The sequence below is a fragment of the Salmo salar genome, chromosome 02 (assembly GCF_965601325.2).
Source record: "Salmo salar chromosome 02, fSalSal1, whole genome shotgun sequence".
Lineage (NCBI taxonomy): Eukaryota > Metazoa > Chordata > Actinopteri > Salmoniformes > Salmonidae > Salmo > Salmo salar.
Window position 1 is genome coordinate 85,701,970 of NC_138292.1, and position 25,531 is coordinate 85,727,500.

At 45.4% G+C, this 25,531-nt stretch overlaps 3 protein-coding genes across 4 annotated transcripts in view; all 3 read right to left on the reverse strand.

Annotated features, from left to right (window-relative positions):
* Positions 1-4,845, reverse strand: part of LOC106591432 (monocyte to macrophage differentiation factor 2) — a 35,858-nt gene extending 31,013 nt beyond the window's left edge. The window contains exon 1 of the mRNA XM_045711296.2: positions 4,236-4,845. Coding sequence (XP_045567252.1) covers positions 4,236-4,249 — 14 coding nt within the window. The 5' untranslated portion in view covers positions 4,250-4,845. The remainder of the gene's footprint in view (positions 1-4,235) is intronic.
* A 203-nt stretch (positions 4,846-5,048) lies between these two features.
* arc1b (Actin-related protein 2/3 complex subunit 1B) lies at positions 5,049-20,699 on the reverse strand. Of its 2 annotated transcripts, NM_001173896.1 has the most exon segments (10): positions 5,049-6,666; positions 6,872-6,962; positions 7,057-7,256; positions 7,402-7,477; positions 10,204-10,434; positions 10,559-10,666; positions 13,874-14,096; positions 17,558-17,662; positions 19,932-20,057; positions 20,626-20,699. In NM_001173896.1, coding segments are annotated over 9 exon segments (1,137 nt in total). In that variant the 5' UTR covers positions 19,996-20,057; positions 20,626-20,699; the 3' UTR covers positions 5,049-6,627.
* A 1,190-nt stretch (positions 20,700-21,889) lies between these two features.
* Positions 21,890-25,531, reverse strand: part of arc1a (Actin-related protein 2/3 complex subunit 1A) — an 11,896-nt gene continuing 8,254 nt past the window's right edge. Inside the window, 1 exon segment of the mRNA NM_001146479.1 lies at positions 21,890-22,413. Coding sequence (NP_001139951.1) covers positions 22,373-22,413 — 41 coding nt within the window. The 3' untranslated portion in view covers positions 21,890-22,372.

Below are 25,531 nucleotides of genomic sequence, written 5' to 3' on the forward strand. Positions count from 1 at the left end.
GAGGTTGTCCCTCTAGTCTCTAAACACTATAAAGTAGGTAGAGGTTGTCCCTCTAGTCTCTAAACACTATAAAGTAGGTAGAGGTTGTCCCTCTAGTCTCTAAACACTATAAAGTAGGTAGAGGTTGTCCCTCTAAACACTATAAAGTAGGTAGAGGTTGTCCCTCTAGTCTCTAAACACTATAAAGTAGGTAGAGGTTGTCCCTCTAAACACTATAAAGTAGGTAGAGGTTGTCCCTCTAGTCTCTAAACACTATAAAGTAGGTAGAGGTTGTCCCTCTAGTCTCTAAACACTATAAAGTAGGTAGAGGTTGTCCCTCTAGTCTCTAAACACTATAAAGTAGGTAGAGGTTGTCCCTCTCTAGTCTCTAAACACTATAAAGTAGGTCGAGGTTGTCCCTCTAAACACTATAAAGTAGGTAGAGGTTGTCCCTCTAGTCTCTAAACACTATAAAGTAGGTAGAGGTTGTCCCTCTCTAGTCTCTAAACACTATAAAGTAGGTAGAGGTTGTCCCTCTCTAGTCTCTAAACACTATAAAGTAGGTAGAGGTTGTCCCTCTCTAGTCTCTAAACACTATAAAGTAGGTAGAGGTTGTCCCTCTCTAGTCTCTAAACACTATAAAGTAGGTAGAGGTTGTCCCTCTCTAGTCTCTAAACACTATAAAGTAGGTAGAGGTTGTCCCTCTCTAGTCTCTAAACACTATAAAGTAGGTAGAGGTTGTCCCTCTAGTCTCTAAACACTATAAAGTAGGTAGAGGTTGTCCCTCTCTAGTCTCTAAACACTATAAAGTAGGTAGAGGTTGTCCCTCTCTAGTCTCTAAACACTATAAAGTAGGTAGAGGTTGTCCCTCTAGTCTCTAAACACTATAAAGTAGGTAGAGGTTGTCCCTCTAGTCTCTAAACACTATAAAGTAGGTAGAGGTTGTCCCTCTAGTCTCTAAACACTATAAAGTAGGTAGAGGTTGTCCCTCTCTAGTCTCTAAACACTATAAAGTAGGTAGAGGTTGTCCCTCTAAACACTATAAAGTAGGTAGAGGTTGTCCCTCTCCAGTCTCTAAACACTATAAAGTAGGTAGAGGTTGTCCCTCTAAACACTATAAAGTAGGTAGAGGTTGTCCCTCTAGTCTCTAAACACTATAAAGTAGGTAGAGGTTGTCCCTCTAGTCTCTAAACACTATAAAGTAGGTAGAGGTTGTCCCTCTAGTCTCTAAACACTATAAAGTAGGTAGAGGTTGTCCCTCTAAACACTATAAAGTAGGTAGAGGTTGTCCCTCTAGTCTCTAAACACTATAAAGTAGGTAGAGGTTGTCCCTCTAAACACTATAAAGTAGGTAGAGGTTGTCCCTCTCTCTAAACACTATAAAGTAGGTAGAGGTTGTCCCTCTCTAGTCTCTAAACACTATAAAGTAGGTAGAGGTTGTCCCTCTCTAGTCTCTAAACACTATAAAGTAGGTAGAGGTTGTCCCTCTCTAGTCTCTAAACACTATAAAGTAGGTAGAGGTTGTCCCTCTAAACACTATAAAGTAGGTAGAGGTTGTCCCTCTAGTCTCTAAACACTATAAAGTAGGTAGAGGTTGTCCCTCTAGTCTCTAAACACTATAAAGTAGGTAGAGGTTGTCCCTCTAAACACTATAAAGTAGGTAGAGGTTGTCCCTCTAAACACTATAAAGTAGGTAGAGGTTGTCCCTCTAAACACTATAAAGTAGGTAGAGGTTGTCCCTCTAAACACTATAAAGTAGGTAGAGGTTGTCCCTCTAGTCTCTAAACACTATAAAGTAGGTAGAGGTTGTCCCTCTCTAGTCTCTAAACACTATAAAGTAGGTAGAGGTTGTCCCTCTAAACACTATAAAGTAGGTAGAAGTTGTCCCTCTAGTCTCTAAACACTATAAAGTAGGTAGAGGTTGTCCCTCTAGTCTCTAGTCTCTAAACACTATAAAGTAGGTAGAGGTTGTCCCTCTAGTCTCTAAACACTATAAAGTAGGTAGAGGTTGTCCCTCTCTAGTCTCTAAACACTATAAAGTAGGTAGAGGTTGTCCCTCTCTAGTCTCTAAACACTATAAAGTAGGTAGAGGTTGTCCCTCTAGTCTCTAAACACTATAAAGTAGGTAGAGGTTGTCCCTCTCCAGTCTCTAAACACTATAAAGTAGGTAGAGGTTGTCCCTCTAAACACTATAAAGTAGGTAGAGGTTGTCCCTCTAGTCTCTAAACACTATAAAGTAGGTAGAGGTTGTCCCTCTCCAGTCTCTAAACAATATAAAGTAGGTAGAGGTTGTCCCTCTAGTCTCTAAACACTATAAAGTAGGTAGAGGTTGTCCCTCTCTAGTCTCTAAACACTATAAAGTAGGTAGAGGTTGTCCCTCTCTAGTCTCTAAACACTATAAAGTAGGTAGAGGTTGTCCCTCTCTAGTCTCTAAACACTATAAAGTAGGTAGAGGTTGTCCCTCTCTAGTCTCTAAACACTATAAAGTAGGTAGAGGTTGTCCCTCTCTAGTCTCTAAACACTATAAAGTAGGTAGAGGTTGTCCCTCTCCAGTCTCTAAACACTATAAAGTAGGTAGAGGTTGTCCCTCTAAACACTATAAAGTAGGTAGAGGTTGTCCCTCTCTAGTCTCTAAACACTATAAAGTAGGTAGAGGTTGTCCCTCTCTAGTCTCTAAATACTATAAAGTAGGTAGAGGTTGTCCCTCTCTAGTCTCTAAATACTATAAAGTAGGTAGAGGTTGTCCCTCTCTAGTCTCTAAATACTATAAAGTAGGTAGAGGATGTCGCTCTAAACACTATAAAGTAAGTCGAGGTTGTCCCTCTAGTCTCTAAACACACAGCACCTGGCCTGAATACAGGGACTTCCTCCTTCCTCTCTCTTTCCACCCCTCTCTCGCTCTCTTTCCATCTCTACCCCCTCTCTCTCTCTTTCCACCTCTCTCTCTTTCCAGCTCTACCCCTCCCCACCAACCATCCCTCCCTCATCCCTCCCCCCTCAATCCCCCCTCCTCCCCCCTCTATCCCTCCCTCATCCCTCTATCCCCCCTCCTCATCCATCCCTCCCTCTCCCCACCATCCCTCCATATACAGACAGCTGGCAGTTCTGTTAATTAGGTTATCAAGCTGTCTGTTAATGATCTGAGCCCCAGGCCACACACACACATGGCCAGGCCAGACCAACAGATCACAGAGCCAAAGCCCAGCAGAGTCCAGACCTGTCTGTCTGAAGTCAGTGTGTCCAGACCTGTCTGTCTGAAGTCAGTGTGTCCAGACCTGTCTGTCTGTAGTCAGTGTGTCCAGACCTGTCTGTCTGTAGTCAGTGTGTCCAGACCTGTCTGTCTGTAGTCAGTGTGTCCAGACCTGTCTGTCTGTAGTCAGTGTGTCCAGACCTGTCTGTCTGTAGTCAGTGTGTCCAGACCTGTCTGTCTGTAGTCAGTGTGTCCAGACCTGTCTGTCTGTAGTCAGTGTGTCCAGACCTGTCTGTCTGTAGTCAGTGTGTCCAGACCGGTCTGTCTGTCTGTCTGCTTCAAGACAAAGTGGCGTAGTAGTACACGAGGATAGTAACAATACAACTACCTGTCATCTCCTCTCACCGTTTACACACACACACACACACACACACACACACACCCCTAGGCTAACATTGATTGAACTATCCACCAATAGTCAGATGTACACAACCACCCTGCTTACTGACAAAACTGGGGTAAGCCCACACACACACACTAGTAAAAGTCTACTGGTGTAAATGCATCAGTCTGATGTTGTCATTTGATGATATAACTACTTTAAATCAGAAACCATGGAAACAACTTGGCCATGGTAGTGCAGCCTGTACAAGGACATTTACATTAAATAGATTAGTAAAAGTTGTACGTCCCTGCGCGGTCCTTTCGGTTCCCGGTCGGTATTATCGATAAGGACCATAATCGGTATTCGTTATTCTACTGTAAAACAGATCATCTCCCAAGCGACGTAGACAGAACTCATACCTTCAACCATTCCAACCGTTTTCCCCCTCATTATTGTTATTGTCGTATTGTACTAAATACTTGCGTTACATAAACCCAACTAATATAGGGCAGCAGTCACAGTGTGTCCCAAATAGGTTAGCAACATCACAGCTGGTTATTGGGCGATATGTGTCTGTTCGGCTTATCAAACCAACACATTCACGTTGATATAACGTCTACTAACCGGACGTCACGATGTCTACACATTTAGGGCAAATTATAAAAACCCAAAACCACATACCTTACAAGATTCATTTAAAATGTGGGGAAAAGAAGCAACAGTTGACGTAGAGAGGTGTAGTAGTGATAAGAAATGGTCTTCCGTGTTGTGTGTTTGAGCAGCGTCCTGTCCTGGTTTGGTTGATTCCAGCGGTGTGTTGCTTCTAGCTATCTAACACACATCTAAACCTCGGCTGATGCTGATCACGGACTAGTGAGTCTCCGGGATGCCGAGCCGAGGTGCTGCAGCGACGATATATGTTGCCAGATCCAGAGCAGGCTACACCCGGAAGTGCGAACGATGAAAACGGTTTCCAGGGAAAACAGTCTTCCTGCGTCGCGGAAGAAAAAAAAAAGAATAATAAAAATGTTTTATTTTTTTTATTTTACGGATTCGGTAACGGTTCAATCTGAATCCAAGTCATGATGTTGTTGTAAGCGGCCAGAGATACTGGGTTGGAGAATAGTTGGTTCTTTCTCTTTATTTTCTGAGAACAAAACGGACGGCTACAGCATCAAGTCAGAATTTCTGTCAACATCATAATGTATCTTAATATTTAACACAAAAACACCTCCAGCAAAGCTTGAACCCAACATCTATTTCCAAAACTTTTGGTAGTTTATCAACGTTGTGCGTCCTGAATGTGGCCGCTAGATGACGTGAGTCCTACACCTAAACAAAACGGAGAGCTCGGGATGTGGGTGTATGAATGATCTACGTGATGAGGTTATAGAAAACTGCGGTGTGAAACTCGGCGTGTCTCGACACATTCTCATAACAGTTACTAGTTGACGTCAGAGCAGTCTTATCAAACACTTGGACAGACACACCGTCTATGATAGTAAATCATTTATTAAATGCATATTATGACCAGCATAAGCATTTAACAGGTACTGCTGCTTGGCTTTCTTCGTGATTATACAAATACCTGCTGTAGCGTTCCACTCTGAGGCTTTCTATTATAATAAGTCCTATAGCTACAGTTGCGCTCTAATATATCGGCACTTGATAACGGAGTTCAATGGAGCAGAATGTTCCGTTTCATCTTTTCAAAACGGGTTGAATGGCTTTTTTTTTACCCTGTAGGCACCTGCAACTTACCACAGATATAATACATCACACAGTAAACTAATCACCTGCCTCCAACCAAATTAAATTAGAATTCTGAATCATTTCCGTTAGGAAAAAAAGATTGCGGTCAGAGTGCAGTCTAACTGCAGTTATTCTGCAATTACTACGTCCAAAATACCACAGTCGACTGCATTTACTGCACTTTTAGGATTAGTCCATTATGTGTTTTTTTTTTTTTTAATTTGAAGTGAAAAATCTCAACATCAGTTTAGATGAATTATTTTCTTGGTCCTGTGCTGTAAATCCAACAAATCCATGTGTGAACACCAAAACAAAATCCATGTAAACTAATTCCAGAAGCCAAAGTGAATCGTGCCGTATATTAGAGCACAGCTGTATGTCCAGGTACAACTATCAGTATAGAACACCTGATGGAACAGAAGAACATCGCTCACAAGCATTTCCTGGATTCTAAAACAAAGAAGATAGAAAAAAAACTAAGATGTGTCTCAAATGGTATCCTATTACCCTCTACTTTTAACCAGAGCCTTATGGGAGTCCTATGGGTCCTGGTCTACCTAGTGCACTACTTTGACCAGAGTCCTATGGGAGCCCTATGGGTCCTGGTCTAACTAGTGCACTACTTTGACCAGAGTCCTATGGGAGCCCTATGGGTCCTGGTCTAACTAGTGCACTACTTTGACCAGAGTCCTATGGGAGCCCTATGGGTCCTGGTCTAACTAGTACACTATATAAAGGAATAGGGTGCCATGTGGAACAGAGACATCATTGTCATAGTAACAGTCTGTAACCCTAATCTCTTCCTCCTCCCTTCTCACTGCAGTGTGAACTCCTACACTAACGGTTAGAAAAGAAAAAGGACTGGAGTAATATGGTGACTAGATACTCCCTCAGTCACTCTGCCTATCCTGCACCATCCAATCCTTTTTAAAACAACGAGGGGGGGTGGAATGCACACTGCAGACAGAAGGGAGAGAAACAGGATTGAGCTGTTGTCTTTGGTCCCAGAGTCATAGTAATATTCACTGATTGAGGAGGCTACATGTTATCTAGCTAACAGCCTAGTGCTGCTTCAGACAACTCCTTTACCCGAGTCCACATGGCATGCAGAACCACAGGCAGAGTTATACGGACAGACTGAGAGGAGTTGATTCTGGGAAATGGCTGCCGTGCTTCTAGCAGATGCTAGGCTCAACAGAGACAGACAGAAAGGAGTTGTCTTCAACAGCAGCAGAGACAGACAGACGCAGAGAAGCAGAAAGGCAAAGAGGTGAGATGTCTTCATATCCCGGCTGGTTGACAGAAGGTCAATGTCATAGTATCAGACTATCTTGAGATCCTTCATGGCAGACTCCAGACTCTGGGAACAGAAGAAGATATTTAGACATCTCTTCATGGCTCACTGCACAACTATTCCAGATGTACCTTATCACCGTCGTCATGACAACTAGAGTAACTTGTCAGACTTTGCTGCCTGTGTGTGTAGTGTAGTGTAGGTGTGTGTAGTGTAGGGCTGTAGGTGTGTGTGTGTGTAGTGTAGGTGTGTGTAGTGTAGGTGTGTGTACCTTGACGTCCCATATGACCATTCCTCCGTCCATCCCAGTGGTACAGAACTTGGAACACTTAATCTTTCCTCCCTCCAGCACAGAGATCTGACTGGAATACAAAGAGACCGTTAGCACACACACACACACACACACACACCCACACAGTCATTACGACCTCAGAAATACACACCCCCCCACCCCACCTGATGCTGTTCTTGTGCAGACTCTCCAGTCCCTGCTCGGTGGTCTCGGACGAGGTAGCTCGGCGGTCCAGGTTCTGGAAGCGTTCCCTGGCGCTGATCCCTCTCTGAGACGTCTGCTTGGGAACGTCCAGCTTCCCTCCGAACGTTACTGAGCCCTTAGCACCGTCATACACAAACAGCACCGGGTAGCAGTCATGGCCCTAGAGAGAGGAGAGAGACACAGTGAGACAGACACAGGAGAGAGAGGGGAAGTGTGTGTGTGTGTGTGTGTGTGTGTGTGTGTGTGTGTGTGTGTGTGTGTGTGTGTGTGTGTGTGTGTGTGTGTGTGTGAGAGAATGTACTCACAGCGGCCACCAGGCTGTTTTCAGTGATAAAGCTGACACACAGCAGAGGAAGGGTCTCAGAGCTCAGACTGCTGATCCTAGAATACACACAGAGAGAGAGGGATAAGACTGCTCATCCAAGAATACACACAGAGAGAGAGGGATCAGACTGCTCATCCTACAATACACACAGAGAGAGAGAGGGATCAGACTGCTCATCCTAGAATACACACAGAGAGAGAGAGGGATCAGACTGCTGATCCTAGAATACACACAGAGAGAGAGAGGGATCAGACTGCTGATCCTAGAATACACACAGAGAGAGAGAGGGATCAGACTGCTGATCCTAGAATACACACAGAGAGAGAGAGGGATCAGACTGCTGATCCTAGAATACACACAGAGAGAGAGAGGGATCAGACTGCTGATCCTAGAATACACACAGAGAGAGAGAGGGATCAGACTGCTGATCCTACAATACACACGGAGAGAGAGGGATCAGACTGCTGATCCTAGAATACACACAGAGAGAGAGAGATCAGACTGCTGATCCTAGAATACACACAGAGAGAGAGAGATCAGATTGCTGATCCTAGAATACACACAGAGATATCAGACTGCTGATACCAGAATACACACAGAGAGAGATCAGAGGTCGACCGATTAATTAGGGCCGATGTCAAGTTTATTTTTAATTTTTTGACACCTTTATTTAACTAGGCAAGTCAGATTAAGAACACATTCTTATTTTCAATGACGGCCTAGGAACGGTGGGTTAACTGCTTTGTTCAGGGGGGATTCGTTTTTGCAACCTTCGGTTACTAGTCCAACGCTCTAACCACCTGCCTTACATTGCACTCCACGAGGAGCCTGCATGGCAGGCTGACTACCTGTTACGCGAGGGCAGCAAGAAGCCAAGGTAAGGTGCTAGCTAGCATTAAACTTATCTTATTAAAAAACTATCAATCTTAACATAATCACTAGTTAACTACACATGGTTGATGATATTACTAGTTTATCTAACGTGTCCTGCGTTGCATATAATCGATGCGTTGCCTGTTCATTTCTCATTGAATCACAGCCCACTTCGACAAACGGGTGATGATTTAACAAGCGCATTTGCGAAAAATGCACTGTCGTTGCACCAATGTACCTAACCAGAAACATCAATGCCTTTCTTAAAATCAATACACAAGTATATATTTTTAAACCTGCATATTTAGTTAATATTGCCTGCTAACATGAAATTGTGTCACTTCTCTTGCGTTCATTGCACGCAGTCAGGGTATATGCAACAGTTTGGGCCGCCTGGCTCGTTGCGAACTAATTTGCCAGAATTTTACGTAATTATGACATAACATTGAAGGTTGTGTAATGTAACAGGAATATTTAGACTTATGGATGCCACCCGTTAGATAAAATACGCAACGGTTCCGTATTTCACTGAACGAAAAAAAAAGTTTTGTTTTCGAGATGATAGTTTCCGGATTCGACCATATTAAATGACCTAAGGCTCGTATTTCTGTGTTTATTATAATTAAGTCTATGATTTGATAGAGCAGTCTGACTGAGCGGTGGGAGGCACCAGCAGGCTCGTAAGCATTCATTCAAACAGCACTTTAGTGCGTTTTGCCAGCAGCCCTTCGCTGTGCTTCAAGCATTTCGCTGTTTATGACTTCAAACCGGGTGGGTATAATTTGTGGAACGTTCCAACAGGAATCTATTCCAAAAACTTCGTAAATAACAAGGTTGCCAAAAAACAACGCATACAAAGTTGTATAGCGGCAGAATAAGATACCGGGTAGGGAGTGGTCTATTTCATTGCGTTTTTCACTCATCACGTTTATTCCGAAAAATGTCTGTCCTCACTCTGGTTGCCTATGGACAAACATTAAGAATAAGCTACGTGGTGAGTTGATGCCTATTCGGCAGCTAGTTAGCTAGGTTTGTATGCGTTGCTACTTTGTATGCGTTGTTGGTTGGCAACCTTTTACTTTACGTTTTTTGGAACAGATTCCTGTTGGAACGTTCCACAAATTATACCCACCCCTTCAATCCTATCAACTCCCAAGATTAGGCTGGTGTAACCGATGTGAAATGGCTAACTAGTTAGCAGGTGCGCGCTAATAGCGTTTCAAACGTCACTCGCTCTGAGACTTGGAGTAGTTGTTCCACTTGCTCTACATGGGTAACGCTGCTTCGAGGGTGGCTGTTGTCGATGTGTTCCTGGTTCGAGTCCAGGTAGGAGCGAGGAGAGGGGCGGAAGCTATACCGTTAAACTGGCAATACTAAAGTGCCTATAAGAACATCCAATAGTCAAAGGTATATGAAATACAAATCGTATAGAGAGAAATAGTCCTATAATTCCTATAATAACTACAACCTAAAACATCTTACATGGGAATATTGAAGACTCATGTTAAAAGGAACCACCAGCTTTCATATGTTCTCATGTTCTGAGCAAGGTACTTAAACGTTAGCTTTTTTACATGGCACATATTGCACTTTTACCTTCTTCTCCAACACTTTGTTTTGCATTATTTAAACCAAATTGAACATGTTTCATTATTTATTTGAGGCTAAATTGATTTTATTGATGTATTATATTAAGTTAAAATAAGTGTTCATTCAGTATTGTTGTAATTTTCATTATTACAAATAAATAAATAAAATTAAAAACCGGCCGATTAATCGGCAACGGCTTTTTTTGGTCCTCCAATAATCGGTATCGGCGTTGAAAAATCATAAAATCGGTCTACCTCTAGATCAGACTGCTGATACCAGAACACACACAGAGATCAGTGTTCCCTCCCCCTCTCCTTACGTGCTGGTCTTGCCTCCCTCTGCGATCGCCACAGTAGAGTCATGTGATGTCCAGGCCAGGCGGTTCCCGCTGTGGGAGAAACAGACCCCGTGGACCCATCCCCCTCCTGCCCCCTCTCCAGCCCCCGCTGAGAGCCCAGACTCAAACAACACCTCCCCAAAGGGCATCTTGGACCCCCACACTGTGGGGCCGGGCTTCTCCTCCACCTCCTTAATGTAGGCCGAGAACACCCTGGGGGAGAGGGAAGAGAATTAAGTAGATTAGAGTAGAGAAGAGAGTTGAATGAGAGTGATCAAGAGTGATTTCACTCTTGAAGTATGGTTGAAACATGGTCTGACGGTCTGTCTGTCTCTACCTGCATTTGAAGTCAGAGGATCCAGCCGCCAGCAGCACGTTGTTAGGATGCCAGTCCAGACTGAGGACGGTGGAACGGATCGGCTTCTTGATGTGCTTACAGACCCACCTGGGAATAACAGGGTTGAAACGTGGTTGAAGGAAGTACTGCACTGTGTAGGACAGGGACTAGGATGGTATTTAGGATGCAGCCTGTTACGTAGGACAGGGACTAGGATGGTATTTAGGATGCAGCCTGTTACATAGGACAGGGACTAGGATGGTATTTAGGATGTAGCCTGTTACGTAGGACAGGGACTAGGATGCAGCCTGTTACGTAGGACAGGGACTAGGATGGTATTTAGGATGCAGCCTGTTACATAGGACAGGGACTAGGATGGTATTTAGGATGTAGCCTGTTACGTAGGACAGGGACTAGGATGCAGCCTGTTACGTAGGACAGGGACTAGGATGCAGCCTGTTACGTAGGACAGGGACTAGGATGGTATTTAGGATGTAGCCTGTTACGTAGGACAGGGACTGGATGCAGCCTGTTACGTAGGACAGGGACTAGGATGCAGCCTGTTACGTAGGACAGGGACTAGGATGGTATTTAGGATGAAGCCTGTTACGTAGCATCTTTTCACTCCCTCCTCTCCACATTTTCTTCCTCTGTTTCTGCTGCTAAAGCCACTTTCTACCACTCTAAATTCCAAGCATCTGCCTCTAACCCTAGGAAGCTCTTTGCCACCTTCTCCTGAATCCCCCTCCCCCTCCTCCTCCACCCTCTCTGCGGACGACTTTGTCAACCATTTTGAAAAGAAGGTTGACGACATCCGATTCTCGTTTGTTAAGTCAAACGACACCGCTGGTCCTGCTCACACTGCCCTACCCTAAGCTTTGACCTCTTTCTCCCCTCTCTCTCCAGATGAAATCTCACGACTTGTGACGGCCGGCCGCCCAACAACCTGCCCGCTTGACCCTATCCCCTCTCTTCTCCAGACCATTTCCGGAGACCTTCTCCCTTCCTCACCTCGCTCATCAACTCATCCTTGACCGCTGGCTACGTCCCTTCCGTCTTCAAGAGAGCGAGAGTTGCACCCCTTCTCAAAAAACCTACACTCGATCCCTCCGAAGTCAACAACTACAGACCAGTATCCCTTCTTTCTTTTCTCTCCAAAACTCTTGAACGTGCCGTCCTTGGCTAGCTCTCTTGCTATCTCTCTCAGAATTACCTTCTTGATCCAAATCAGTCAGGTTTCAAGACTGGTCATTCAACTGAGATTGCTCTTCTCTGTGTCACGGAGGCTCTCCGCACTGCTAAAGCTAACTCTCTCTCCTCTGCTCTCATCCTTCTAGACCCATCTGCTGCCTTTGATACTGTGAACCATCAGATCCTCCTCTCCACCCTCTCCGAGTTGGGCATCTCCGGCGCGGCTCACTCTTGGATTGCGTCCTACCTGACAGGTCGCTCCTACCAGGTGGCGTGGCGAGAATCCGTCTCCGCACCACGTGCTCTCACCACTGTTGTCCCCCAGGGCTCAGTTCTAGGCCCTCTCCTATTCTCGCTATACACCAAGTCACTTGGCTCTGTCATATCCTCACATGGTCTCTCCTATCATTGCTACTCAGACGACACACAATTAATCTTCTCCTTTCCCCCTCTGATAACCAGGTGGCGAATCGCATCTCTGCATGTCTGGCAGACATATCAGTGTGGATGACGGATCACCACCTCAAGCTGAACCTCGGCAAGACGGAGCTGCTCTTCCTCCCGGGGAACGACTGCCCGTTCCATGATCTCGCCATCACGGTTGACAACTCCCTTGTGTCCTCCTCCCAGAGTGCTAAGAGCCTCGGCGTGACCCTGGACAACACCCTGTCGTTCTCCACTAACATCAAGGCGGTGACCCGATCCTGTAGGTTCATGCTCTACAACATTCGCAGAGTACGACCCTGCCTCACACAGGAAGCGGCACAGGTCCTAATCCAGGCACTTGTCATCTCCCGTCTGGATTACTGCAACTCGCTGTTGGCTGGGCTCCCTGCCTGTGCCATCAAACCCCTACAACTCATCCAGAACGCCGCAGCCCGTCTGGTGTTCAACCTTCCCAAGTTCTCTCACGTCACCCCGCTCCTCCGCACACTCCACTGGCTTCCAGTTGAAGCTTGCATCCGCTACAAGACCATGGTGATTGCCTACGGAGCTGTGAGGGGAACGGCACCTCCGTACCTTCAGGCTCTCATCAGGCCCTACACCCAAACAAGGGCACTGCATTCATCCACCTCTGGCCTGCTGGCCCTCCTACCTCTGAGGAAGCACAGTTCCCGCTCAGCCCAGTCAAAACTGTTCGCTGCTCTGGCACCCCAATGGTGGAACAAGCTCCCTCACGACGCCAGGACAGCGGAGTCAATCACCACCTTCCGGAGACACCTGAAACCCCACCTCTTTAAGGAATACCTAGGATAGGATAAAGTAATCCTTCTAACCCCCCTACCCTCCCCCCCAAAAAAGATAGATGTACTATTGTAAAGTGGTTGTTCCACTGGGTATCATAAGGTGAATGCACCAATTTGTAAGTCGCTCTGGATAAGAGCGTCTGCTAAATGACATAAATGTAAACGTAGGACAGGGACTAGGATGCAGCCTGTTACATAGGACAGGGACTAGGATGGTATTTAGGATGAAGCCTGTTACGTAGGACAGGGACTAGGATGGTATTTAGGATGCAGCCTGTTACAGAGGACAGGGACAAGGATGAAGCCTGTTACATAGGACAGGGACTAGGATGGTATTTAGGATGAAGCCTGTTACTTGGACAGGGACTAGGATGAAGCCTGTTACATAGGACAGGGACTAGGATGGTATTTAGGATGCAACCTGTTACATAGGACAGGGACTAGGATGGTATTTAGGATGCAGCATGTTATAGAAGACAGGGAACAAAGCTGAAACCCAGTCCTGTCTAGTCCTCACCAGTCATTCTCCTGTTCTCTATAACAGATACAGTTAAAGCCAGTCCTGTCTAGTCCTCACCAGTCATTCTCCTGTTCTCTATAACAGATACAGTTAAAGCCAGTCCTGTCTAGTCCTCACCAGTCATTCTCCTGTTCTCTATAACAGATACAGTTAAAGCCAGTCCTGTCTAGTCCTCACCAGTCATTCTCCTGTTCTCTATAACAGATACAGTTAAAGCCAGTCCTGTCTAGTCCTCACCAGTCATTCTCCTGTTCTCTATAACAGATACAGTTAAAGCCAGTCCTGTCTAGTCCTCACCAGTCATTCTCCTGTTCTCTATAACAGATACAGTTAAAGCCAGTCCTGTCTAGTCCTCACCAGTCATTCTCCTGTTCGAAGTAGCAGATGGAAATAAGGCGTGATCCGCTGCCCACAGCGAACTTGTTCTCCCGGGGAGACCAGCTGACACAGCGAGCAGCCCGGTTGATACGGAGGATGACCAGGGTGGGCTTCCACACCTCCCCCTTCAGAGACCAGACATACGCGTTACGATCCGTCCCACAGGTCACGATACGGTTACTGTCTGGAGCCCAGTCTATACCTGGAGAGATGGGGGGGGGGGGGACATGAAGAGTTACTGTCTGGAGCCCAGTCTATACCTGGAGAGATGGGAGGGGGGGGGACATAAAGAGGTACTGTCTGGAGCCCAGTCTATACCTGGAGAGATGGGAGGGGGGCATAAAGAGTTACTGTCTGGAGCCCAGTCTATACCTGGAGAGATGGGAGGGGGGGACGGACATAAAGAGTTACTGTCTGGAGCCCAGTCTATACCTGGAGAGATGGGGGGGGGGGGGGGCATAAAGAGTTACTGTCTGGAGCCCAGTCTATACCTGGAGAGATGGGGGGGGGGGGGGGGGGCATAAAGAGTTACTGTCTGGAGCCCAGTCTATACCTGGAGAGATGGGGGGGGGGACATAAAGAGTTATCGAGAACAGGGCCAGAAACAAGAACTCTGTAATACAGTGAGGGAAAAAAGTATTTGATCCCCTGCTGAATTTGTACATCTGCCCACTGACAAAGAAATGATCAGTCTATAATTTTAATGGTAGGTTTATTTGAACAGTGAGAGACAGAATAACAATAAAAAATATCCAGAAAAACACATGTCAAAAATTTTATAAATTGATTTGCATTTTCATGAGGGAAATAAGTATTTGACCCCTCTGCAAAACATGACTTAGTACTTGGTGGCAAAACCCTTGTTGGCAATCACAGAGGTCAGACGTTTCTTGTAGTTGGCCAGCAGGTTTGCACACATCTCAGGAGGGATTTTGTCCCACTCCTCTTTGCAGATCTTCTCCAAGTCATTAAGGTTTCGAGGCTGACGTTTGGCAACTCGAACCTTTAGCTCCCTCCACACATTTTCTATGGGATTAATGTCTGGAGACTGGCTAGGCCACTCCAGGACCTTAATGTGCTTCTTCTTGAGCCACTCCTTTGGGCCATTGTCATGCTGGAATACCCATCCACGACCCATTTTCAATGCCCTGCCTGAGGGAAGGAGGTTCTCACCCAAGATTTGACGGTACATGGCCCTGTCCATCATCCCTTTGATGCGGTGAAGTTGTCCTGTCCCCTTAGCAGAAAAACACCCCCAAAGCATAATGTTTCCACCTCCATGTTTGACGGTGGAGATGGTGTTCTTGGGGTCATAGGCAGCATTCCTCCTCCTCCAAACACGCTGAGTTGATGCCAAAGAGCTCCATTTTGGTTTCATCTGACCACAACACTTTCACCAGTTGTCCTCTGAGTCATTCAGATGTTCATTGGCAAACTTCAGAGGGGCATGTATTCTTGAGCAGGGGGACCTTCCGGGCACTGCAGGATTTCAGTCCTTCACGGCGTAGTGTGTTACCAATTGTTTCCTTGGTGACTATGGTCCCAGCTGCCTTGAGATCATTGACAAGATCCTCCCGTGTAGTTCTGGGCTGATTACTAACCGTTCTCATGATCATTGCAACTCCACGAGGTGAAATCTTGCATGGAGCCCCAGGCCGAGGGAGATTGACAGTTCTTTTGTGTTTCTTCCATTTGCGAATAATAGCACCAACTGTTGTCACCTTCTCACCAAGCTGCTTGGCGATGGTCTTGTAGCCCATTCCAGCCTTATGTAGGTCTACAATCTTGTCCCTGACATCCTTGGAGAGCTCTTTGCTCTTGGCCATGGTGGAGAGTTTGGAATCTGATTGATTGATTGCTTCTGTGGACAGGTGTCTTTTATACAGGTAACAAACTGAGATTAGGAGCATTCCCTTTAAAACCTCTTGGGGCTAGGTGGGACGCTAGCGTGCCACCCGTGGTGCACTCCATCAACAGCAGGTGCATTTCAAGAGCGGCAAATTTGAATCCAAATAAATGTCAAAATTCAAATTTTTCAAAAATACAACTATGTTACACCATTTGAAAGATAAACATCTCCTTAATCTAACCACGTTTTACGATTTCAAAAAGGTTTTACGGCGAAAGCATAAATTTAGAGTATGTTAGGACAGTACATTTACAAGAGTTGTGTGTAATGTTTTGTCAAGTCAAAGACAGGGTCACCAAAACCATAAAACCAGCTAAAATGATACACTAACCTTTTACAATCTCCATCAGATGACACTCCTAGGACATTATGTTAGACAATGCATGCATTTTTAGTTCTATCAAGTTGATATTTATATCCAAAAACAGCGTTTTACTATGGCATTGATGTTGAGGAAATCGTTTCCCTCCAATAACCGGCAGTCAAGTCAGCGTCACAAATTAAATAATTAAAATTAGAAAACATTGGTAAAATATTATATTGTCATTTAAAGAATTATAGATTTACATCTTTTGAACGCAATCAACTTGCCAGATTTAAAAATAACCTTACTGGGAAATCACACTTTGCAATAATCTGAGCACTGTGCCCAGAAAAATACGCGTTGCGATACAGACTAGACGTCATGTTGGGGAGATCTAAAATCGAAAATACTATGTAAATAATCCATTACCTTTGATTCTCTTCATCAGATGTCACTTCCAGGTATCACAGGTCCATAACGAATGTAGTTTTGTTCAAAAAAGCTCATCATTTATGTCCAAAAATCTCCGTCTCGTTAGCACATGATGTAAGCCAGCCGGATTTCTCGTCATGAACGAGGGGAAAAAATATATTTCCGTTCGTTCAAACATGTCAAACGTTGTATAGCATAAATCATTAGGGCCTTTTTTAACCAGAACATGAATAATATTCAAGGTGGACGAATGCATAGTCTTTTATAACGTATTGGAACGAGGGTACCCAACATGAAGTAGCGCGCCAGGTGTCTAATGGGACATCACCGTTCCATGGCTCTTGTTCGGTCAGATCTCCCTCCAGAAGACTCAAAACACTTTGTAAAGGCTGGTGACATCTAGTGGAAGCAATAGGAACTGCCAAAATATTCCTAAACCCCTGTGTTTTTCAATGGGATAGGTTTAAAGTCAATACAACACATCAGGTATCCACTTCCTGTCAGAAAATGTCTCAGGGTTTTGCCTGCCAAATGAGTTCTGTTATACTCACAGACACCATTCAAACAGTTTTGGAAACTTTAGAGTGTTTTCTATCCATATATAATAAGTATATGCATATTCTAGTTACTGGGTAGGATTAGTAACCAGATTAAATCGGGTACATTTTTTTTATCCAGACGTGCAAATGCTGCCCCCTAGACCCAACAGGTTAAGAGTGTGCTCCTAATCTCAGCTCGTTACCTGTATAAAGACACCTGGGAGCCAGAAATCTTTCTGATTGAGAGGGGGTCAAATACTTATTTTCCTCATTAAAATGCAAATCAATTTCTAACATTTCTAACATGCGTTTTTCTGGATTTTTTTGTTGTTATTCTGTCTCTCACTGTGCAAATAAACCTACCATTAAAATTATAGACTGATCATTTCTTTGTCAGTGGGCAAACGTACAAAATCAGCAGGGGATCAAATACTTTTTTCCCCCACTGTACATGCCTCTAAAATGTGTGCGTCTCTCACCTGTGACCTGGCCGTTGTGCTCCTTCAGTTCATGTATCTTGGTCCACTTGGTCCCATCCTTCTTATAGATGTGGACATCATGGTTGTTGGGGCACAGAGCAATCTCTACAGGGAGAGATCCCACACACACTATAAATCATTCTCTACAGGGAGAGATCCCACACACACTATAAATCATTCTCTACAGGGAGAGATCCCACACACACTATAAATCATTCTCTACAGGGAGAGATCCCACACACACTATAAATCATTCTCTACAGGGAGAGATCCCACACACACTATAAATCATTCTCTACAGGGAGAGATCCCACACACACTATAAATCATTCTCTACAGGGAGAGATCCCACACACACTATAAATCATTCTCTACAGGGAGAGATCCCACACACACTATAAATCATTCTCTACAGGGAGAGATCCCACACACACTATAAATCATTCTCTACAGGGAGAGATCCCACACACACTATAAATCATTCTCTACAGGGAGAGATCCCCCACACTCCGGGGGACCACACTATAAATCATTCTCTACAGGGAGAGATCCCACACACACTATAAATCATTCTCTACAGGGAGAGATCCCACACACACTATAAATCATTCTCTACAGGGAGAGATCCCACACACACTATAAATCATTCTCTACAGGGAGAGATCCCACACACACTATAAATCATTCTCTACAGGGAGAGATCCCACACACACACTATAAATCATTCTCTACAGGGAGAGATCCCACACACACACTATAAATCATTCTCTACAGGGAGAGATCCCACACACACTATAAATCATTCTCTACAGGGAGAGATCCCACACACACTATAAATCATTCTCTACAGGGAGAGATCCCACACACACTATAAATCATTCTCTACAGGGAGAGATCACACACACTATAAATCATTCTCTACAGGGAGAGATCCCACACACTATAAATCATTCTCTACAGGGAGAGATCACACACACTATAAATCATTCTCTACAGGGAGAGATCACACACACTATAAATCATTCTCTACAGGGAGAGATCCCACACACACTATAAATCATTCTCTACAGGGAGAGATCACACACACTATAAATCATTCTCTACAGGGAGAGATCACACACACTATAAATCATTCTCTACAGGGAGAGATCACACACACTATAAATCATTCTCTACAGGGAGAGATCACACTCACTATAAATCATTCTCTACAGGGAGAGATCACACTCACTATAAATCATTCTCTACAGGGAGAGATCCCACACACACTATAAATCATTCTCTACAGGGAGAGATCCCACACACACTATAAATCATTCTCTACAGGGAGAGATCACACACACTATAAATCATTCTCTACAGGGAGAGATCCCACACACACTATAAATCATTCTCTACAGGGAGAGATCCCACACACACACTATAAATCATTCTCTACAGGGAGAGATCCCACACACTATAAATCATTCTCTACAGGGAGAGATCCCACACACACTATAAATCATTCTCTACAGGGAGAGATCCCACACACACACTATAAATCATTCTCTACAGGGAGAGATCCCACACACTATAAATCATTCTCTACAGGGAGAGATCCCACACACTATAAATCATTCTCTACAGGGAGAGATCCCACACACACTATAAATCATTCTCTACAGGGAGAGATCCCACTATATATCAGAGGGCTGTTGGTTCGTGTGAGTGTGTTTGCAACAGTATAGCGTGGGAAGCAAGGTCACACTCCTCTCACAGCATCTGTGTGTGTGTGTGTGTGTGTGTGTGTGTGTGTGTCTCTGTCTGTGTCTCTCTGTCTGTGTCTCTCAGCATGTCTGTCTGCGTCTGTGTCTCCCAGTGTGTTTCTCTGGTGTCAGAGTTGAAATCGTCAGTTTACTTCCTGTTCCTGTTTGTATGACTCACACACACTGTGGGTCGTGTGTGTGGTTGAGTTCTGCCCAGACCTAGCATCCACTTTCAGCAGAAACCCAAGACTCACATCGAAACAACCCAAATATGGAGTTAGTTTCCTGAGCTCTGTAGAACACCGAGACGTTTCTCTCTGAGAGACCCAGTGTGTGAACGCCACCCCTCTCGCTACAACAGGAAATACCTCCAGCCACACGGGACCCAATCCTCTGTCAGACTCACTCAACTTAAGCCTGTTTGTGTTTTTAACTTGGAGCAATTTCAGTTAGCTTGGCGTGTGTGTGTGTTTCAATTGGTTGTCTATCTGTAATGAATATCAAATTAACGTTACTACAACTCAGCTTTGTGAGTCTGTTCAACACCATCTGAGCTGGGGTTCCACTAGTGATTCTACTTCTGTAGGGAGGAAGTCCTATTGACCAATCAGAGAGCGTGTCCTACTCACGGGTCCGGTCCTTGTTCCAGGAGTGGCAGCTGATTGGCTCGAGCAGGAAGCTGTGGTAAGCCATGGCCAATCGGGACAATGCAGAACCAGAAAGTGAGATGAGCTAATGAGAGGCTTCTGTAGTTCCTGTTGAATCAAAATAACATGTTTTGCACTAGACTGCAACGTCACACGCACTGTAAAATAGGTGATAAAAATCACTGTCTAACTGAAAACTTCAGAGAGAGAGAGATACAGACAGATAGTCAGGTCTAGGTTGTGTTATTGTCTGTCACGGCTACATGTTCCATAAGGCATGTTGACTCCACACAGAACAGTGGCGTTTGAGTGTATTCAGGAAACAGGTCACTACAGCTATACAGCTGGAACAAAGTCCCTCTAGCTGCGGACTCTCTGCTGTAACGACCCTGGGTTTATAAACGCGGATAGACTCTACCGCTGGACCGGGCTTTTGCGGCACAGTCGATAGCGCGCTGGACTTCGGACTAGAAGGTCGAGGGTTCGAGTCCTGCTCCCTGCCTGTTTCATTACACTACGTTGAAAACGTGTCATCTTAGTAACTTTTCCTCGTAGTTTTCATTGTTTTGCGTTGTAAAAAAACCCAAAAGGTTTCTGCCTGTTTGTGTCAGTTATCAGTAGAAGCAACCAGACATGTCTGGACATGACCATTCAGCCGAGAGAACACGCTACTTACCCTGAGATGGAGGGATGATACGGAAGGAGAGATGAACGGAGAGAACAGCTCGCGGACTCTGACCAGTCGACGCGAACGCTACCGACAGAGTGGCGGAGAGAGAACAGACACTTTTGTATAAGAGAAGGAGGTAGAAAAACTTGCTTCCGCTAAAAGAGGAACAGAGGGAGGGGTGAGGCCAGGGGAGGGAAAACGAGCGGTAGAGGCAGAACTTGCTTCTGCAAAAAAAGCGGGGGAGAAAATAGAAACTTCTGCAAAAAGAGAAGGGGAGAAGTTGAAACGACTTACTTCTACAGAGAGGAAGGAGTTAAGATAGAAAATTCACATCTGCAACAGAAAAGGGAGGGAGCGTTGGGGTCGACTAGGGTGGAAGGGAGAGAGAGGGTCGACTAGGGTGGGACAGGGCCGGTTCTGGGGGGGGGGGGCAGTGCCCCCCTGTGACAACAATTTTGGACCCCCTTCTGGCCCCCCTAAATGTGGAGTATGAAATAATTTTTACATACATTTTTGCTATCATTCTTTTTTTTTACATCTGTTATTAGACAGTGGCAACGTGGAACACTAATGATTATGAACATGTTCTTTTGCCTGCAATGCTGTGAAGAAAACAATATGACAACAATAACGTCTAATGTAACTGGCCCCTCTAACAGTACAACTGGCCCCAGCTTGGCCTCCCCAGTTGAAATGGTCTAGAACCGCCACTGGGGTGTGAGAGAGAAGGTAGATGAGACCCCTCTTCTTTATCCACCTTCCTTGTTTCTTGTTCTGTTCTACCAGACGCATGTGATCATTTCCTTCTGTTGGAAGGGCTGTCTGCCTCAGTAGCGCAGACGAACAGACGGGAGACTCAGTAGTGTAGACTAACAGACGGGAGACTCAGTAGTGTAGACTAACAGACGGGAGACTCAGTAGTGTAGACTAACAGACGGGAGACTCAGTAGTGTAGACTAACAGACGGGAGACTCAGTAGTGTAGACTAACAGACGGGAGACTCAGTAGTGTAGACTAACAGACGGGAGACTCAGTAGTGTAGACTAACAGACGGGAGACTCAGTAGTGTAGACTAACAGACGGGAGACTCAGTAGTGTAGACTAACAGACGGGAGACTCAGTAGTGTAGACTAACAGACGGGAGACTCAGTAGTGTAGACTAACAGACGGGAGACTCAGTAGTGTAGACTAACAGACGGGAGACTCAGTAGTGTAGACTAACAGACGGGAGACTCAGTAGTGTAGACTAACAGACGGGAGACTCAGTAGTGTAAGTTGATTCTTTATTTCTTCTGCAGCTGAATTAGACACATCATAGATACATCCTCCATCTAATGACATAGGAACCATCCCGAATAGCACCCTAGTTCCTTTACAGTAAACTATTTCTGACCATGGCCCATAGGGACACAACACAGAGGATAGCCGCTACAGGACTCTGGTCTAAAGTAGTGCACTATATAGGGAATAGTGTGCCACTTGGTGGCATCGCTACACAGCACATCATTCAATGGTAACTTAGTGTTGTAGTGCCGTAGTCGCTTCAGAGACAAAACACCATACCGGTTATTATTATTATAAAATAAAAAAAAAACACTGATGTGGAATGGTATATCACGGGGTCGTCAAGTTGACCTATGACCCTTTAGCCTTCATTTACATAAACAAACAATCAACGGTAATGTCATGTCAGCTCAGAGAGGGTGGGTGTGTGTGTAGTCAGTGCTTTTTAATCAGATACTTCTTAGCGTGGTCAGACTGTTACTGGCCGCTTGGAGGAGGAGGGGTGGTTGTCAGGGTAACGGGGGGGAGGGGTTGTCAGGGTAACAGGGGAGGGGGGGTAGCTGGTCCTTCACATGATCCTCAGCCCCTGGATGGACGCCTCCAGACTCTGAGGAGACAACAACACATTGGTCAATAACAGTCACCAGTCTACTGACTGAGTCTGGTCTACAGCTGGGGGCCATGTTGTCCTCTGTCAACATTCCATTCCAGTGAATATCATTAATTACATTCTACTTTAAGGTTTGAAAAACCACAATGTGATGACAACTAATTAATGAAGCTGGCCAGGAATGTGTCTCTCTGTGTGTGTGTGTGTGTATGTCTCTGTGTGTGTCTCTGTGTGTGTGTGTCTCACCTTGAAGTCCCAGATGGTCATGGCTCCATCGATGCCCGTGGTACAGAACTTACGACAGTCCCTCTGGTCTCCCTCATAGATAGAGACTTGACTGGAGGAGAGACAATATAACAGGGTCAGACAGTCCCTCTGGTCTCCCTCAGACACTACAGTCTTGGCCAAAAGTTGAGAATGACACAAATATTAATTTTCACAAAGTTTGCTGCCTCAGTTTGTATGACGGCAATTTGCATATACTCCAGAATGTTATGAAGAGTGATCAGATGAATTGCAATCCCTCTTTGCCATGCAAATGAACTGAATCCCCCAAAAACATTTCCACCTCATTTCAGCCCTGCCACAAAAGGACCAGCTGACATGTCAGTGATTCTCTCGTTAACACAGGTGTGAGTGTTGACGAGGACAAGGCTGGAGATCACTCTGTCATGCTGATTGAGTTTGAATAACAGACTGGAAGCTTCAATAATTGCTTGGAATCATTGTTCTTCCTCTGTCAACCATGGTTACCTGCAAGGAAACATGCCGTCATCATTGCTTTGCAATAAAAGGGCTTCACAGGCAAGGATATTGCTGCCAGTAAGATTGCACCTAAATCAACCATTTATCGGATCATCAAGAACTTCAAGGAGAGCAGTTCAATTGTTGTGAAGAAGGCTTCAGGGCGCCCAAGAATGTCCAGCAAGCGCCAGGACCGTCTCCTAAAGTTGATTCAGCTGCGGGATCGGGGCACACCAGTACAGAGCTTGCTCAGGAATGGCAGCAGGCAGGTGTGAGTGCATCTGCACGCACAGTGAGGCGAAGACTTTTGGAGGATGGCCTGGTGTCAAGAAGGGCAGCAAAGAAGCCACTTCTCTCCAGGAAAAACATCAGGGACAGACTGATATTCTGCAAAAGGTACAGGGATTGGACTGCTGAGGACTGGAGTAAAGTCATTTTCTCTGAAGTATCCCCTTTCCGATTGTTTGGGGCATCTGGAAAAAAAGCTTGTCCGGAGAAGACAAGGTGAGCGCTACCATCAGTCCTGTGTCATGCCAACAGTAAAGCATTCATGTGTGGGGTTGCTTCTCAGCCAAGGGAGTGGGCTCACTCACAATTTTGCCCTAGAACACAGCCATGAATAAAGAATGGTACCAACACATCTTCCGAGAGCAACTTCTACCAACCATCCAGGAACAGTTTGGTGACGAACAATGCCTTTTCCAGCATGATGGAGCACCTTGCCATAAGGCAAAAGTGATAACTAAGTGGCTCGAGGAACAAAACATCAATATTTTGGGTCCATGGCCAGGAAACATCCCAGACCTTAATCCCATTGAGAACTTGTGGTCAATCCGCAAGAGGCAGGTGGACAAACAAATCCACAAATTCTGACAAACTCCAAGCATTGATTATGCAAGAATGGGCTGCCATCAGTCAGGATGAGGCCCAGAAGTTAATTGGCAGCATGCCAGGGCGGATTGCAGAGGTCATGAAAAAGAAGGGTCAACACTGCAAATATTGACTCTTTGCATCAACTTCATGTAATTGTCAATAAAAGCCTTTGACACTTATGAAATGCTTGTAATTATACTTCAGTATTCCATAGTAACATCTGACAAAAATATCTAAAGACACTGAAGCAGCAAACTTTGTGAAAATTAATATTTGTGTCATTCTCAAAACTTTTGGGCACGACTGTAAATTAGAGACAATATAACAGGGTGCAGTGTGTGTCTCAGTGTGTCCTAAGTGATGATTTCTGGTACAGTGTGTGTGTGTGTGTGTGTGTCCTACGTGATGGAGTTCTGGTGCAGTGTGTGTGTGTCCTACGTGATGGAGTTCTGATGCAGTGTGTGTGTGTGTCCTACGTGATGGAGTTCTGGTGCAGTGTGTGTCCTACGTGATGGAGTTCTGGTGCAGTGTGTGTGTGTCCTACGTGATGGAGTTCTGGTGCAGTGTGTGTGTGTCCTACGTGATGGAGTTCTGGTGCAGTGTGTGTGTGTCCTACGTGATGGAGTTCTGGTGCAGTGTGTGTGTCCTACGTGATGGAGTTCTGGTGCAGTGTGTGTGTGTCCTACGTGATGGAGTTCTGGTGCAGTGTGTGTCCTACGTGATGGAGTTCTGGTGCAGTGTGTGTGTGTCCTACGTGATGGAGTTCTGGTGCAGTGTGTGTGTGTCCTACGTGATGGAGTTCTGGTGCAGTGTGTGTGTGTCCTACGTGATGGAGTTCTGATGCAGTGTGTGTGTGTGTCCTACGTGATGGAGTTCTGGTGCAGTGTGTGTGTGTCCTACGTGATGGAGTTCTGGTGCAGTGTGTGTGTGTCCTACGTGATGGAGTTCTGGTGCAGTGTGTGTGTGTCCTACGTGATGGAGTTCTGGTGCAGTGTGTGTGTGTCCTACGTGATGGAGTTCTGGTGCAGTGTGTGTGTGTCCTACGTGATGGAGTTCTGGTGCAGTGTGTGTGTGTCCTACGTGATGGAGTTCTGGTGCAGTGTGTGTGTGTCCTACGTGATGGAGTTCTGGTGCAGTGTGTGTGTGTCCTACGTGATGGAGTTCTGGTGCAGTGTGTGTGTGTCCTACGTGATGGAGTTCTGGTGCAGTGTGTGTGTGTCCTACGTGATGGAGTTCTGGTGCAGTGTGTGTGTGTCCTACGTGATGGAGTTCTGGTGCAGTGTGTGTGTGTCCTACGTGATGGAGTTCTGGTGCAGTGTGTGTGTGTCCTACGTGATGGAGTTCTGGTGCAGTGTGTGTGTGTCCTACGTGATGGAGTTCTGGTGCAGTGTGTGTGTGTCC

What these genes read in the sequence shown, in the direction of transcription:
- arc1b (XM_082958842.1), bottom strand. Translation starts at nt 10,370, where the DNA reads ATGCCCTTTGGGGAGGTGTTGTTTGAGTCTGGGCTCTCAGCGGGGGCT. An exon ending in GAGGGAGGCAAGACCAGCAC is followed by an intron (nt 7,478 to 10,203) that starts GTAAGGAGAGGG and finishes TGTGTATTCTAG; the next exon opens with GATCAGCAGTCTGAGCTCTG. An exon ending in TGGTCATATGGGACGTCAAG is followed by an intron (nt 6,667 to 6,871) that starts GTACACACACCT and finishes TTCTGTTCCCAG; the next exon opens with AGTCTGGAGTCTGCCATGAA.